Source organism: Episyrphus balteatus, chromosome 4, assembly GCF_945859705.1.
Source record: "Episyrphus balteatus chromosome 4, idEpiBalt1.1, whole genome shotgun sequence".
Classification (NCBI taxonomy): domain Eukaryota; kingdom Metazoa; phylum Arthropoda; class Insecta; order Diptera; family Syrphidae; genus Episyrphus; species Episyrphus balteatus.
Window position 1 is genome coordinate 28,269,202 of NC_079137.1, and position 16,633 is coordinate 28,285,834.

The 16,633-nt window shown below is 35.2% G+C and overlaps 1 protein-coding gene and 1 long non-coding RNA gene across 2 annotated transcripts; both read left to right on the forward strand.

The window, feature by feature from the left end:
- Positions 1–319: 319 nt before the first annotated feature.
- On the forward strand, positions 320–1,005 carry LOC129918572 (NADH dehydrogenase [ubiquinone] 1 alpha subcomplex subunit 6). The gene is made up of 3 exons (XM_055999181.1): positions 320–537; positions 640–755; positions 816–1,005. The coding sequence occupies exons 1-3, from the start codon at positions 408–410 to the stop codon at positions 942–944; spliced, it is 375 nt and encodes a 124-aa protein (XP_055855156.1). The 5' UTR covers positions 320–407; the 3' UTR covers positions 945–1,005.
- Positions 1,006–14,791: 13,786 nt separating this feature from the next.
- On the forward strand, positions 14,792–16,410 carry LOC129919484 (uncharacterized). Its single transcript, XR_008773078.1, has 3 exons — positions 14,792–14,976; positions 15,082–15,268; positions 15,440–16,410. It is a non-coding gene; the product is annotated as an uncharacterized LOC129919484 (long non-coding RNA).
- The last annotated feature ends 223 nt before the right edge of the window (positions 16,411–16,633 follow it).

Here is a 16,633-nt window from a genome sequence, read left to right on the forward strand (position 1 = left end):
CTAGAGTTCCTAAGATCGTTTTACTTCATGATAGTACTATGGAAATATATATACAATGATGGCTACTTAAGGTTTTGACAGCCCAGCCCATTGAAATTGTTGTTGTAAACAAATTTGTCTTGGAAATTGTTGTTGCTTTTGACTTTCCCAAATGCCAAACGTCAAAACCTTATTACCCCATTTTGTAAGATGGCGGCTCTAATGATCATACCTTGTCTTTTTATACCATGGATCTCAGGAACATGAACCTACTTATTTCTACCAAGTCTGTCTTTGGATGCACTCACTCAATTTTTCGTTAAGTTCCGTAATGTCATTTTTTCTGACAACCAGCTGTCAGTGAATTTATATCTTTAATTTGTGGATTTTTTGTTTTGCAATTTTAAAGGACGACTAAATTTTCTGCAATGGCTGGACGCGAAGCTGTAAAACGAGCCGTACAACAAGTTCGCCCAATTCTATCCGTTGATCGGGAGGAAGCAAGAAAACGTGCCCTCAACTTGTACAAGGCATGGTATCGCCAAATTCCCTACATCGGTAAGTATTCTTCTCAGCTGTTCATAGGTTATGTACTCTTGCCAACAAAATTGTTATATAAATCCAATTCGATTGATCCTTCAATTCTGCTTTTGCTTCCAGTTATGGACTATGACATTCCCAAATCTGTTGAGGAATGCCGTGCTAAGCTTCGAGAGCAATTCATCAAGCATCGCAGTGTTACAGACATTCGTGTTATTGATATGCTCGTGATTAAAGTAAAAGAGCAAACAATTTTGTTAGATTTTTGTTTTTAATTGTTTATATTTTTTGTTCAGGGTCAAATGGAACTGAAAGAATCCATCAACATTTGGAAACAAAAGGGACACATCATGCGGTACTGGAAAGAATCCGAGGAACCAAAACCAACAGACTTTCTGTCGAAATTCATTTCAGGACATAATTAAGATTTTCTCTGTATGAATGCTAATGTCAGAGAGTAACGAAATTAGAATAATCAAAGAGTAACATGCACATAGTTTTATTTATTTTCATCATGAATTCGTATATTTGCTTTTAGCGATTTCCAAGCTTAAATGGTTACCATTTTTCTGACCAGGGAAGCTAATTCACAGTCAATAATATAACCATAAACAAAAAATACCAAGACTGGAAACTCGGCGGTCAACTGACGTTTGCCTACAAGCTGCGAGATGTGGTGAATGTCGTGAACCTATCGTTGTGTTCGTGTCAAATGTGTGGTGAATGTCGTGAATCTATAAATGTGTGCGTGTTAACGTCATTTACCAACGTGGTGGCTTTCACATATATTCACAGACAGCACTGTACACAAAAGGGTTTCGGGGGGAAAGACGTACGAAAATTTCCAGTCTTGGTATTTTTTGTTTATGAATATAACCTTGTTTAGTTAGTTGCGTTGTTCAAACAACAACTTGGCATAATAGCAAAATATTAGCTGGGTTCCTTTGGGAACATTTATCTACTGTTTAGTACTTAAAGCTACGTTGAACTACTTTTGCTCTATTGAAAAAGTAGTTAAAAGCAGCTTTAAGTACTAATTAGTAGATTAATGTTCCCACCCAAAGGAACGCAATTGTTACTGATGTCTTCAAAAATTCTAATGTTAGTACCAGTCGTATTGTTAATATTCTTATAATGTAGATCCTAGACTCTTCTCTCAATATGGTGACGATTTATCTTTTATTAAAACTCAATTGTATATTATGGCTATATTATCGCTTCTCAAAATCAATTGATTCCTTTTAAAGTTGCTCATCCCTGCTGATGCATTCCACGAAAAACAGAAGTTTTGGTTTGACATTTTCAAACGATGTATTAGTAAAAATTACTTAACCTTCTGCCCAGTGGCGTATTGAGGGGGGGGCTCAGGGGGCTCAAGCCCCCCCCAAGCCTTCCAGATCATGTTATTTTTTACCTAATTTCATTGTAATATATATGCTTGACTGAAACTTGTTCGTAAATCTTATAGATTTAGAGGCAGCTCAGATGCTCGAGCCCCCTCCAAATTCTGAAACGGCTATTTGTGTTTGTTTGAGTAAGAGCCTTAGCTGTAGCTGGGGGTTGGGTGGTTTTTTTTCGGGTTTAAGTCCAATTCGAAATTCTTCAGATCACTTTTTAGTATAATACGTACGTCGAATAACATCACCGTTTAGTTTTGCAAAAGTTCTTATGCAATCTCAATAAACACTTCTTTCAAAAATTATATACTTCTCAAAGCTATTGGAAATAGAAATATTTGATATCTCAAAATCTTAGTGGTCATCATATGTAACTAATGGTTTCTTTCAGCAAATGCCACTTTGGACTTCGAATTCGGATTAAAAAAGCAACATATTATGAAAAAATATATATTTCGAATTAAACATCTAAAATAATTTAATGAAAAATTAGTTTCTAGACTTTCACTTTCTGCATTTTTCACTCATTTAAATTTTCTGATCGAATTCAATTCACATTATTTCGGTTTGTAAATTTGGTGCCTTTTTCAATGAATCTATAATTTTTGGACAAAATATTATCATAACTTATTTGTGTCTCCTAATTTTTACTTGCGATATGGGTACTATATATCAAGTTATGCATTCGTACAAAAAAAAAAAGTTGAGATAACATTTTTCCATGACATTACGATGGTAGACAATGCCAAAAAAGTGGGTCCCGGAAGTCCGTCTGTCTGTCTGTCTGTCTGTCAGTCTGTCTGTCTGTCTGTCTGTATAAGGAGCTACAGCCTAAACGGATGGACCGATTAATGTCAAACTTGGTATGTAGCGTTATTTGGCGACTCTCCAGAGGGGTTTTTGGAATTAATTTTTTTGGACCAAAAATAACGGTACATGTCATATACCGATTTAAGTAAAATTGAAATATCTCGAAAACGGCTCCAACGATTTTGTTTAAAAAATTCAAATGTTAGTTTTAAGCTAAGGTTTATCTTCCAATGAAAAAATTTTTTTTTGAAAATCATTATTAACGGTACCTGCCATAGAACGGTTTTTTTCAAATCCGATTATCTCCGAAATCTTTTTGTGAAGAAGCATGTATATAATTTAAGTATAAACCAAAAATAAAATTTCCAAAAAAATAATTTTTGGATTTTTAAAAAAAATTTGAAAATTTTTTTTTGAAAAATCAAATTTTCGAAAACGGGACATTGAATTTTTTTGAAATTTTGTTTTTAGATGTTGATTAGTGATTTCTACAAAATGGCATACCAATTTTATTTTAAAACTTTTTTTCTAAAAAATTATTTTTTTTAAAAACGGCTCTAACGATTTTGAAAATTTTTTTTCTAAAAATGCATGTTAATATATCAATCAAAACTGCATACTTTTTTTGGAGGGCAATTCAATTTTAGATTTTATTTTATTTTTTTAAAAAACGAATTTTATTTTTTTTTTTCAAATTTCTATATAAAGTCTTAAAAATTTAAGCAACTTTAACTCTAAGAGCAAGTTCGTGCGACCCAGTCGTGCATTTTATTTCTTTTGAATTCTTCTTTTTTTCCATTAAAATTGCCGATAAAATGGCATCCAGCAGTAATAATTTAACTTCAGAAACAAAATTAAAAAGGATGATCCTTCAGCTATGACAGTTCGAAGCAATTTCGAAGTTTTTGAAATTGATCCAAATGAAGAATATGATATTTTATTTCACGTGAAATTTAAAAGTGATTTCAATTCACTTTCGGTTGAATTACGGAACATGGGCGTTTATATCGAAAATGGTGTTTGTCACACAAGAACTTTGAAAACAGTTAAATGCTACTATACCACTTTCAGTACCGCAGCACAGAGCTTCACTCTCGATCAAAGGTGAATATATTATTCGTACCCCTCTAAAAAATGTTTGAAACATTTTCTAGCCCCCTCCAAATTTTTTTCTGGATACGCCACTGCTTCTGCCGCATAAAAATACAAGCTCATAAAAATCGTTTACCAAGTTTAGGATCATTAAATTCCGTTTTTCTAACATTCATTTATTAAGAATTTTGATGGGATCGGGTCAAAATTCTGGCTTCAAAATTCTGCTTTTCAAAATTCTGCTTTTTCAGCGAAAATTCTGTTTTTCAAAATTCTGCTTTTTTTCTATTCTGTTTTTCAAAATTCTGCTTTTTAAAATTCCGCTTTTCAAAATTCTGCCAGCATTATATTTGAACAAAAAAAATTCTGCTAATTCTGTTTTTTTTATAGCATATGCACTGACTAAAGAAAAATACACCTCTTTAATGTAATTCAACATTGGTACTAAATTTTTATGGTTCCTAAGTTTTTTTATTTAAGTGTCGCAAATATTTTTTGAAATGCATATACTGACTTTTTTTCAAATAAAATATGTATACTAATTGGAACCGATGTTGTATATTCCTTTTCTTATTCAAATTTTTGAATATTCATCTTTATTTGATAAATTAATAAATTTTTAGTTATTTTCGGAAATGTTTAATATTAAAAACCTTTTCTTAATATTTTCAAATTTATTCATTTATAAAACAAAAATTAATTCGCATTTAAAAAATGACAAATTATGTAGGTAAGTAATCAAATAAGCAGATAATTTTTCAAAAAGATGATTTTACAGAATTCTGCAAAAAATTAAAAAAGGGTTTGGAAAATGTTTAAAAGCGCGCGCTTTTTAACATTTTCCAAACCCTTTTTTAATTTTTGCAGAATTTTGAAAAGCAGAATTATGAAAAGCAGAATTTTGAAAAACAGAATTTTGAAAAACAGAATTTTGAAAAGCAGAATTTTGAAAGCAGAATTTTGTAAAGCAGAATTTTGAAAGCAGAATTTTGACAAAAGAATTTTGACCCCGGCAGAATTTTGACCCCAACCCATTTTGATTTGTCAGACTGACCACAATATAATTTAGTTTTTTAAACGAATTAATCGATCAAAAATATTTTGCCGACCTGTCGACCGTGGTCACTTTTACTACATGAGTTTACATAACTTGCGGTTGTAACTTTTACATAAGTTGGAAACAATTTATAATGAAGTCTTGTCCTATTAATGATATTGATATGATATCGGCGTGGGGTATCGATAACAGAGCCACAAATCTCTAATAAATGATTTTGTGGAAATGGACAATTCAAAAAGTGTCGATTTTGAATCAGATCGATTTTCCAGTTGGCAAAGCCAAGATCTATGTACATTCGTCCCAAATGACATGACCTTCAAAACTCACTGCTAGAGGGTAGAAAAGGAGAATGGGCATTTTGGACGTTGAGCGGCCATTAATGAAATTGGTATCAAATGAAAGAGATATAGCTTAGGAAAAACTTTTACATAGGAAGTTTCGCTGTATTGCTTTAAGAATGCAAGATATTGCAATATTAGTATTGTAATGTTTTATTCCGGGTTCACAATAAAACTTATTTCGTTTATTTTAACTTCCACTTATCTTTCCGTTCAAATAAGAACACACTTTATTTCAAATCAATTTACTTTTATTATTCGCTCAAACAAACACACTTTTCAATCACTTTATTTACTACTAACAATTTCCAACACTTTATTTCACTTTGTACTGTACTCTTTCACATTCAAGATTAAACTGTGTCCGGTCGGTGTCCACGCTGCCCTTTTATACCTGAAATTCGGAATTCGAGAATGTCTTCGAAGGTTCTCGTCTTTGCTTCTCGAAGCTTCCTTTCCAAGAGGGGGCGCTTCATACTTCCAGTCCAGTGGGATATTTTGGGATATTCAGCAGTCGAGGGAATTTCTTTGGATGCGTTCAGAGGGTAGTTTCTTAATTACTAAAGGTCCGTTCACATTTCTACCTTTACTGTAGCAGGTAGTGTGTTCAGACTTTTATCTTAAAAGTAGTTCGGTAATTCATCGTTACATTGCCCCCCTCTTAGGATTGTTCGTCCCGAACAACTCCATTGCTTCTTTCACCATTATAACGATGTAAACGGTCACAATGAACTACCTTTAATTTGCCTCTTACCCCTCTCTGTATACGGTAAACCACGTCGTTGATTCTGGTTGTTACTGTGTAAGGGCCTTCCCAGTTTTGTTGTAGCTTCGGTGATAGTCCCTTTTGTCGGTGGGGATTGTAAAACCACACAAGTTCTCCTTCTTGAAACCCTGTTGCTGTCGCTCGCGCGTCATATCTTGTTTTCATCCTGTCACTAGACGCTTTTATATTTGTCCTTGTCCGTTGGTGAATGTCAGCCAGTGTTTCTTTCAGGTTATCAACATACTCATCTATTTCCTGTGGCTCATTTGGAACACATCCGAATTTTATCTCACTTGGCAGCCGTATTGTAGAACCAAAAAGGACTTCCGATGGTGTATGTCCAGTGGAACTATGTGTTGCACTTCTATAAGCCATCAAGAATAATGGAATATGTCGATCCCAGTCTCGTTGATTATCGTTGACTACTTTTGACAGGTGTTCTTTAAGTGTCCTGTTAAATCGCTCAACCATCCCATCAGATTGTGGATGAAGCGGTGTTGTTCGCGTCTTCTTGATGCCAAGGAGTGAGCAAACCTCTTGAAAAATCTTAGATTCGAAGTTCCTTCCTTGGTCGGAATGAAGTTCCATGGGTACTCCGAACCTGCTCACCCAATGAAAGACAATCTTATCCACAACTGTTTTGGTTTCCTGGTTTGGGATGGCAAATGCCTCAGGCCACTTGCTGAAGTAATCCATCACTACGAGGATATACCGGTTTCCTTTGTTGGTTTCGGGAAAAGGACCTGCCACGTCTATTGCAATCCTCTCAAAAGGTGTGCCCACATTGTACTGATGCATCTTGCTTTGCATTTTTCTAGCTGGTCCTTTGCTAGCGGCACAAGTATCACATTTTCGGCACCACTTTTCAACGTCTTCTCTCATACGTAACCAGTAGAATTGCTGGCGTACCTTTTCCAGCGTCTTGTTGATGCCTAAATGGCCTCCAGAAGTTCCCTCGTGCATCTCTCGGAGAACATCATTAACCTTTGACTGAGGTACGATTAGTTGCATTACATAAGATTTACCATCTGCGGATTCCCACTTACGCCTGAGTAACCCTTCTTGCACATGAAGTGAGTCCCATTGTGCCCAATATGCTTTGAGATTGGGGCTTCGGTCGGAGATGTCGGCCCATTCTGGTTTCTCTTCATGTTCCTTCCATGCAAGGATGGGTTCGATGTCCGAATCTTCCTGTTGGGCCATCCTGAGTTCTTCATTACTCCAGCCGCAAATGGGATCAGCTCTCGTTCTTCTTACAGCGACAACTTCCTTTTCCTCTAGCCGTGTGCAATGCTTGCAGTCTTGCTTGCACGGGCGCCGAGATAATGCGTCTGCATTTGAATGTAGCTTTCCTCTTCGATGTTGAATCTGACATTGATACGTCTGGAGTATCTCGATCCATCTTGCTACTTGACCCTCTGGATTTTTGAAGTTCAAAAGCCAATTTAGTGCACCATGATCTGTGCGAAGAAGGAACTTCTGTCCATAGATGTACTTATGGAAGTGCTTTGTTGCCAATACCAGAGCTAGAAGTTCCCTTCTGGTCACGCAATAGTTTCTTTCTTGTTTCGAGAGTACCTTGCTGAAATAGGCAACGACCTTTTCTTCTCCGTCATGAATTTGCGATAAAACAGCACCAACTCCAACATTACTTGCATCTGCGTCAATGATGAATTGTTTGCCTGGAGTCGGATAGGCCAACACAGGAGCTTCACATAACCGTAGCTTCAGTTCCTGAAAGCTTTTCTCACACTCACCTGACCATTTAAAGGGTTTACCCTTCTCCGTAAGCTGGTGCAAGCTTTTGGCGATTCTCGCAAAATCCTTCACGAACCGTCGATAGTACGTTGCCAGACCGAGGAAACTCCGAAGTTGATGCTTGTCCTGAGGGGTTGGCCAATTCTTCACAGTGTCAACTTTTTCTGGATCAGTCATTACTCCTTGGGATGAGATGATATGCCCCAAATATTTAACCTCGGTCTTGAAAAGTGCACATTTCTTTGGATTTAACTTAAGATGTGCTTCTCGTAGCCTCTGGAATACAGCCTTTAGGTTTTCACAATGGTCATCAAATGTTTTCCCGTAAACGATGACATCATCCAAATAGACTAGGCAAGATTTCCAGGTTAATCCATTTAAAACGCACTCCATTAAGCGCTCAAAAGTAGCTGGGGCATTACATAGCCCAAACGGCATGACATTGAACTGCCACAGACCATTTCCTGTGGAGAAAGCCGTCTTTTCTCGATCTTCTGGATGGATTTCTACCTGCCAGTAGCCACTCTTCAAATCCAAAGTCGAAAACCATTGTGCTCCTTCCATTGCATCTAGAGTATCGCTGATTCTTGGCAGTGGGTAGCTGTCTTTCTTCGTCACATCATTCAGCCTGCGGTAGTCGACACAAAATCGAGTGCTTCCATCCTTCTTTTTGACGAGAACTACCGGTGATGCCCAAGGGCTTTTGGAATTTTCGATCAGCCCGTCTTTCTTCATTGTCGATATCATTTCTTCAACTTCACTTTGTTTGGCCAAGGGGAGACGTCTTGCTGGTTGACGAATCGGCCTAGCGTCTCCTGTATCGATTCGATGCTGCACCAGTTGTGTTCGGCCGTATTGCCCGCTGGGTGAAGAGAAGATATCAGCATATTCATGAAGAAGCCTTCCAGCAACATTAAGCTGATGTTGACTCAAGTTGTCTGATTTGAGAATTTGAGTCTTTAGTTTCTCAGAGTTCATAGTCATCTGTGTGTCCATCTCGTTGATCTTAGTTATTGCGGACACAGATTCACATTGCCCAACAACTTCTCCTTTCTTAAGCTTGATTGGGTACGGTTTGATGTTAAGTATCCGTACAGGTACCATGTTGTTCTTTGGTGCCACAAGAGTCTTCCCGATGATGATGTTTTCGGAACTCTGCTCAACTTCTGGTTCGACCATGAGGTATCGATGGTTTCCACAGTTCCCCTTTAACTTCGTCCACACAAAAACTTCTGAAGAAGGAGGCAGGCACATGTCTTCTTTGATGACAGTTCTAATTGTTGTTGAGTTTTCGCTGCCATAGACCATTGGAATCTCTACATTTCTGTATTTCAGGACTTGATTACCGATATCCAAAATGATTCCATGCTCCTTCATAAAGTCGATTCCAATGATGCACTCGTCACATATATCTGCCACCAAAAACACATGTAAAAACTTTAGTTCTGCTATACGGATCTCAAGACGAACTTCTCCGTACACTCTTGCTGCTTCTCCTGTGGCGGTCTTCAGACGATAGCTGTTGATGTTATGTAGCCACGTCATCTTTACCAAGTCTCTTCGTACAATAGAGGCGGTGGCACCGGTGTCAATTGTAGCCACGTGTTGGTTATTGTTTATGGTTGCCTCTACTGTCAGACTTTTGTTGTCTCGTTTAGTTTGTGAGACTTGAATTGTGGTTCTGGGGCCATCGATACCAGAAACCAGCTTCTGCCCCTCGAAGGTGGTTCTTACTCGTTTCCCGAATGGGAATTCAAGATGAGCATGAGTGTTAGTTGTATCGCTTACCTGTTGTTGGGCAATATTCCTTTTTCCACAGTGTTGGCAAGCAGTTCTTCTTGGTGGCAATCTGCACTGCCGCTGGAGATGTCCGGTCTTGTTACAGTTCCAGCATCGAGCAGCTCCGTCTCGCTGGTTTCTTTGGAATGCGAGTTTTTGACAAGAGCATTCCTCCACTGTAACTTCTCTTACCCGATGAACGCCTTGAGAAGCCTGTTCTGCTGCTTCCATAGTGAGTGCAAACGCTAATGCTTCAGGAAGGGAACGTTTTCCAGCTGTTCGAATTGCTCGCTGAAGATTTATATCAGATACAGCACGTACAAAGGCTTCTGTCGCAAACTGATTGATAATGTCATCTCCTGCTGTCGGATATGCCAGATGAGCTAACCTTTCAATATCTGCTTGGAGTTGTTGCAGAGTTTCTCCTCTTTTCTGGACTCTTGTATTGAGTTGGACGCGGAAGACTTCCTGCATATGGCCATCTCCAAAGCGTTTTTCAATGACCTGGACAAGAGCGTTAAAGTTACCATTCTTTTCTGGTGGTAAAGTTTGTAACAACTCAGCAGCAGGACCTCTAAGAGCAAGAGTCAGCGCTATACATTTGTCTTCGTCATCCCAGCCATTTGTTGTGGCAGCTGCCTCAAACTGTTTCTTGTAGATCGACCAAGAACTTTGTCCATCAAAGGTTGGTGGATGCATTTCCTTCTTCTTTGAATACTCACCAGAACTTTCTCGGGCCTTAATTTTTCGAACCTTGTCCAACTCTTTAGTAATGTCTTGGAATTTCTCTTCGAACTTTGTGTCCATTGCCAACAGCTTTTCTTTGTTTTCTTCAACACGCTCGTCAAGAGCAGTGAACTTCTTCTCGAAATCACCAAGCTTTCCCTCTAAAAGATTTTTCTGTTCTTCTAGAAGATTCTTTTGCTCATCGCGATGTTCTTCTAGATGTTTCTCCATTTTTACGAGAAGATTCTGTTGTTCACTCTTTTGCTCGGTACGTTGTTTCTCAATTTTTTCGAGAAGATTCTGTTGTTCACTCTTTTGCTCTGTTCGTTGTTGTTCCATTTGTTCTCTTTGTTCATTGCGTTGTGTCTCAATTTGTTCAAGAAGATTTTTCTGTTCATCCTTTTGTTCTTTACGTTGCTGTTCCATTTGATCTTTCTGTTCTTCAAATTTTGCAAGGAGAACAGCCATCATGGATGACATATCGGAACTAGTACTTACTCGTTCTTCTACCATTTCAACTTCGAATTGAAATGTATCCAAATCTTCGTTTTTCTGGGTTAAATAATCCTGCAGGCGAATAATGAGGTCATTTTTCGATCCAGCAGTAGGAAGACCTCGTTTAGTTAATTCCGCCTTCAGCTCAGTCAAACTTAACTGATTCAATGTCTTACCCATTTTAACTTTTCAAAACGCGAGCACTTTTACTTATTTCAAAATGTTTTACACTTTGTTTATTGTTAAAACACACGCGCACTTTTTATTTTATTCGCGAAATTATCTGATTCGCACAAATAAATAAGTTTTATTCCACTTTTCTGACACCAATGTAATGTTTTATTCCGGGTTCACAATAAAACTTATTTCGTTTATTTTAACTTCCACTTATCTTTCCGTTCAAATAAGAACACACTTTATTTCAAATCAATTTACTTTTATTATTCGCTCAAACAAACACACTTTTCAATCACTTTATTTACTACTAACAATTTCCAACACTTTATTTCACTTTGTACTGTACTCTTTCACATTCAAGATTAAACTGTGTCCGGTCGGTGTCCACGCTGCCCTTTTATACCTGAAATTCGGAATTCGAGAATGTCTTCGAAGGTTCTCGTCTTTGCTTCTCGAAGCTTCCTTTCCAAGAGGGGGCGCTTCATACTTCCAGTCCAGTGGGATATTTTGGGATATTCAGCAGTCGAGGGAATTTCTTTGGATGCGTTCAGAGGGTAGTTTCTTAATTACTAAAGGTCCGTTCACATTTCTACCTTTACTGTAGCAGGTAGTGTGTTCAGACTTTTATCTTAAAAGTAGTTCGGTAATTCATCGTTACAGTATTGTTAATGCATCGTTTAATGTGTGAAGGAAAAAATGAATTATATTTTTATTTTTTATTTTATTTTATTTTACAAGATTTTTAAGCCAACAACTTTTGTTTTTGTTCGACAGTTTTTCAAACGATTCAAACTAACAAAAAATTGAACAACAAAACTCTAAAAATAGGCTTGAAACTGTTGTTTAAAAAAGCTAATAGTTTGCGTTCTAGTGGTTGGATATTCAAGATTTAGGTCCTCAGAGTCAGGGAAAATGACACTTAAAATACATATTAAAGTTACAACAAAGAGACAATCTGCATAAAGTGTTGAATGCAAAAATGCATTTTATCCGTTTCTGAAGTACGTCACAAGGATAAAACTTTTGCAAAACATATGTAAGACTTAATAACATCATAAAATAACAAATTCATTAATGGCCGCGTAACGTCCACGTTCCATACAACTTTGCCCATTCTCTTTTGTTACTAAATTTTTCTGTTTCAATGCTAATGATTTTTTAATTTTGCTTTTCCTGAAAAATAGTGCTTTTTGAGTGGTGACACTATTCGTCTCAACTTACGATGTGTTCTTTTACTTAAAAAAGGATTTATACAGAGCTTTTATGGTAATTTTCAGGTTTAAATCTTTTTCCTGGTGAGATATGAAGCAATTCTGACAAGTTCTTCATTAAATAAGTTCAAAAACAGGAAGCCAACATTTATAAACATATGAGTTTAATGTTAAGAAATGGCAATGAAATGAAATGTAAATTGCACTATGGGAAAAAAGTTAGAAGATAACAGTAGCTAGTTAGACGGGAAGTTTCAAACAAAACTTTCAACATTTAAAAAAATGGATTTTCAGAAAGATTGTTTTACTTTAAAATAATGTTTTAGCAAATGAAAAATACTCAATAGAAGAGGGTGTTCCTTCTGTAATATGGATTTTATTAACTAATTTAGGATAATACCACAGAGGTTAGCCACTTATACCATACCTACTTTACTCAGATTCTGAACCCAATTAATTATTTATTGTGTAAATGGTACCTAATTACATAAGAATTTGAGATTTGAAGTACCTGCATCTTTAACCCGCTACAATGGAAATAGCCTAAAGCAAAGGCTAAATCCTTGTGTTGCATTTTCTTCTTTTTTTCTTCTATTGAGTTACTTTTTGAAATAAAAAAACAATAGTTAGAAACTCGATTAACTTTTTGTTTTAGTTCATTATTTGAAATTTAAAAATATGGTCACCGTGGCATGGTCAAGAATCAGGAAACTTGTTTGCAGATAGGGAACTGCTAATTATGTTATATAGGATATCCTTTGTTGGATTAAGATTGTCAACTATCAATTGATAGTTGATACAAAATAAATTTCGATCTCTTTTATTATCTAATTTCCAAAAAATTTTAAAACAAAGAATGATGCCAACTGTTATTATTTGAAATGTAGGCAATTGAAAAATTCCAATTAAAAAAACGATCAATTTTCCTCCAAATTAGATTTTAAAACACCAAATTTCAGTATTTATCAACCATCAATTGATAGTTGACAATCGTAATAGAGGTGTTAAAGGTTTTGAATCATATCACAATTTTTTTTTACAAACAACTGTGAGTACCTACTGTTCGGAAACTAGGATTCTTAAAACAATAGAACTTGAGATAACAATAAAAAAAAATCATCCTATAATCTAAGCAACCCCTCAAGTGGGACCCATTCGTGCATTTTTACTTGCGATATAACTATATTTACTATGCGGCGCAAGTTTAGTATTCGTAAACAAAATCGAACTCTAGATAACAATCAGACATGACATTGCGATATGATAGAGAATACGAAAAAAGTGGGTTCCGCAATTCTTTTTTGCCTGTTTGTCCTTTTATCTATCTGTCAATCTTTATCTATTTTGAACAACAGTCTAAAATACTGAACGATTTTCTCCAAACTTGGTGGTTATGAGTTTTGTGACATTCCCTAAAACGAAATTGAAATTTTATTTTAAGGAGGACCAAATTCAACTGTACCTACCTGCCAACCAAAAAAAAAAAAAACAACTTAATTTTCTCAGAAATGGCTCTAAGGATTTTGATTAAAATTTTTGTCGTGTACCAACTTTATTGACAAATATCATCGTACTTTTAAAATTAAAAACCTATTTTACTAAAACATATTAAGGGTACCTGCCATAGAACCGTTTTCTCGATTCCTCTCATTAATATTTAAAATGATTTTTACCAAGATTTTTGTAAAAAACATTTAACCCTTTCGAACCCAGAGTTACTCTCATGTAACATACATTTAAAAATTCGTTAATTTATATGGTCAACATTTTGAAAAAGATATAAAAAACGTAAATCCATAAAGTGTTTTGTTTTTTAGCTTAAAAGAAGTAGTAATATGTACATTTATTATTATAAAAAAAATTATTTTCTCAGTTTTTTTTTTTGTGGTCATAGACAGTGTATACGACTTAAATGTAACATGAGAGTAACACATTAGTTTGGCTATTTATTATGTTGGCTATTTATTATGTTGGCAAATAACTTTTTTCTTAGTTGTAATGTGTTTGACACGATAACACTGAAAAAAATTATTACTGTTAAAGTGTTGTTATTCATAGTTTGGGTTTTAAATGGTTAAGCGACCGCAATGTTGGAAATCAATCCTTGGATCTATTGTGCAAAAGACAAATCTTAAAACAGTTTAAAACTCTGGGCTGCTGACTATGTATGTATCTAGATATGTTAAGTTGTCCAAAGTTTGACTTGGCCTTTAATATTAAGGTGCGTTCTATGCCTCACTGATAACGGGAAGTGCAACTCATGCTGACGTTCCACCCTTTTTCGAGCATACAGCCAATGTTCCTCAATTTATAAGACGTTATCACGTCAAAAATTTATAAGTAGGTAGGTATAGGTACATGACAAAATTGAGCAATTGTCAATTACTGACCAATTGGTGACAGGAGAAGAGAATTGAAATTTGAACCCGTTTTGATAAACTTTGCCAATTTGAATACAGTTCCTCGTTGAAGGACTTCATACCTATCCGCTATCCCTACTTACAAATTAATTTTATTGAATTTCAAATTGTATGTAGGTTATATTATTTTTATTATATACCTATCATTATAATACATGGGTAATCAAAATGGTCGAATACGTGTATAAGTAATTAATTATGTGGAGATAACCTTATTTAATGCAATTAAATATAATATGCTGATAAGATTGTTGGTGTATTCTGTGTAAGTATAAGTACCTAACTTGCTTATATTAAAAACACATTGAAGAACAATAAGTAAGTACCTGTTTGTGATTGACTACTGTTCGATAAAACACATGATTTAATTATTGCTTCTTATCTAAAACATTAACTTTAGCCTTCAAATAGTTTTGGTTATCATAAAAGTGAGTAATTTTTTTTTTTTTTAAGAAATTGGGTATAGGTTAATATGATTTTGAACTTTTTGATTGACAATTTCAACTTTTTTCTGTACCTATGTACGTATAAAGGTTTTCCCGGAAATTATTATTGAAAACCATCAACGATTAAGCCTGGTACGCTGTTTTTTCACACTAAATAATGCTTGAGAGATTGTATTCATGTAAACTAACAACAATGCACAGTGGTACCGGTTTCTAAGAAGGGCGGCCATAGGGGATTATGGTTAGGATAGCAACAAAATATACTTGAATACGTGTAAGAATATATTTTGAATGAATGAATTAATTTAAAAACAATTGTTTTATAAAGAAATATTGTATGTATATATTTAATAACAAAATGTAAAAAGAAGCCTTGAATCTACATACAAACAAATGATAAGTTATTTTTTAAAATTATTTATTTGGTTTTTTTTTTCAATTTCAGTCATAACTAGGGATAGGATGTTGTGGACCTAAAAACTTAAAAAAAGGCAAAATAAAACTCTAAAAAAGGCATAAAAAGGCATTTATTGATTGAAAGCATGTAATATAAAAATTAATTGTAGTAATTTTGAACAATCATGAGTTTTTTTTAAATTTTCAGGTAACAAGCGCCTGCGATTGTCCCTTATTGGAGACTTTTCACGGTTTGATTTTTGCCGTGCGGCCAAGCTTTTTTAACTCGTGTGAACGTAAGCTGCAAATCGTGCGACATATCGCGCGGCTAAAATCGACTCGTGAAAAGTCGTCATAAGTGCTTTAAAGGAGCTAAAGATTAAATTAATTAATTAATTAAAGCACTCGACATCACCCACTTCAACATTTGCCGGGAGCTCTTGATTTGTGTTCCCATTTATTACTCAATCTACTTGTTCAACTCTCTCGAGTCCCTTATTGCAAAAAAAAACTGATTTGTACTTCTCAACAACATCTTTTGCGACTGCCCTTTTCTCGGCTTCCAAATCTCTCTTGATTTTCAAAATCTGGAGAACTTCTCCAATCGAATATTGTAAATTGAGTAAGTTAGCTTTTGAACCCTGATACGTGTCGGTTGCCGGCCGCGCAATAGAACATAGAAGGCATTAAATGGTAGCAATAGCAGACAAACAAGTTGCATTGGTAGATCCTTAATATAGATATATTGAGTAAGTTGTCTTTTTGTTTGTATTTGAGTGTTTTGTGTGTAGGTATTACTTTAAAGACGCTAAAAAGATTGAAAAAAAAAACATATAAAAAGGCAAAAAAAGGCAATAACAAGAGAAAAGGCAAAAAAAGGCAAAAATGTAAGAAAAGGCAAAAAAAAGGCAAAATAAAATACATATTTTTGGCACGAGGGGGACGTGAAACGTGTTTGTTTTTAATTTATAGTGTCGTACGATTGAGCAAGAAAAAAAGGCAAATTCCACAACATCCTATCTCTGGTCATAACTTTTATGTTACATTTCAGATTTAAAGCTTGCTTAATATCATATATTTTTATAAAAATATGTGCAAAAACTTAAGGAAAACATAAAAACTTAAAAAAAAAAAATTTTTTTGAAAAAGTTTTAAATATGAGAAATATGGGTAAAATTGAAACAATGAGTGTGAAAGAGTCAGTCGTAGCCCGTCGCACTTATTCGCAGACAGAATCAATTGT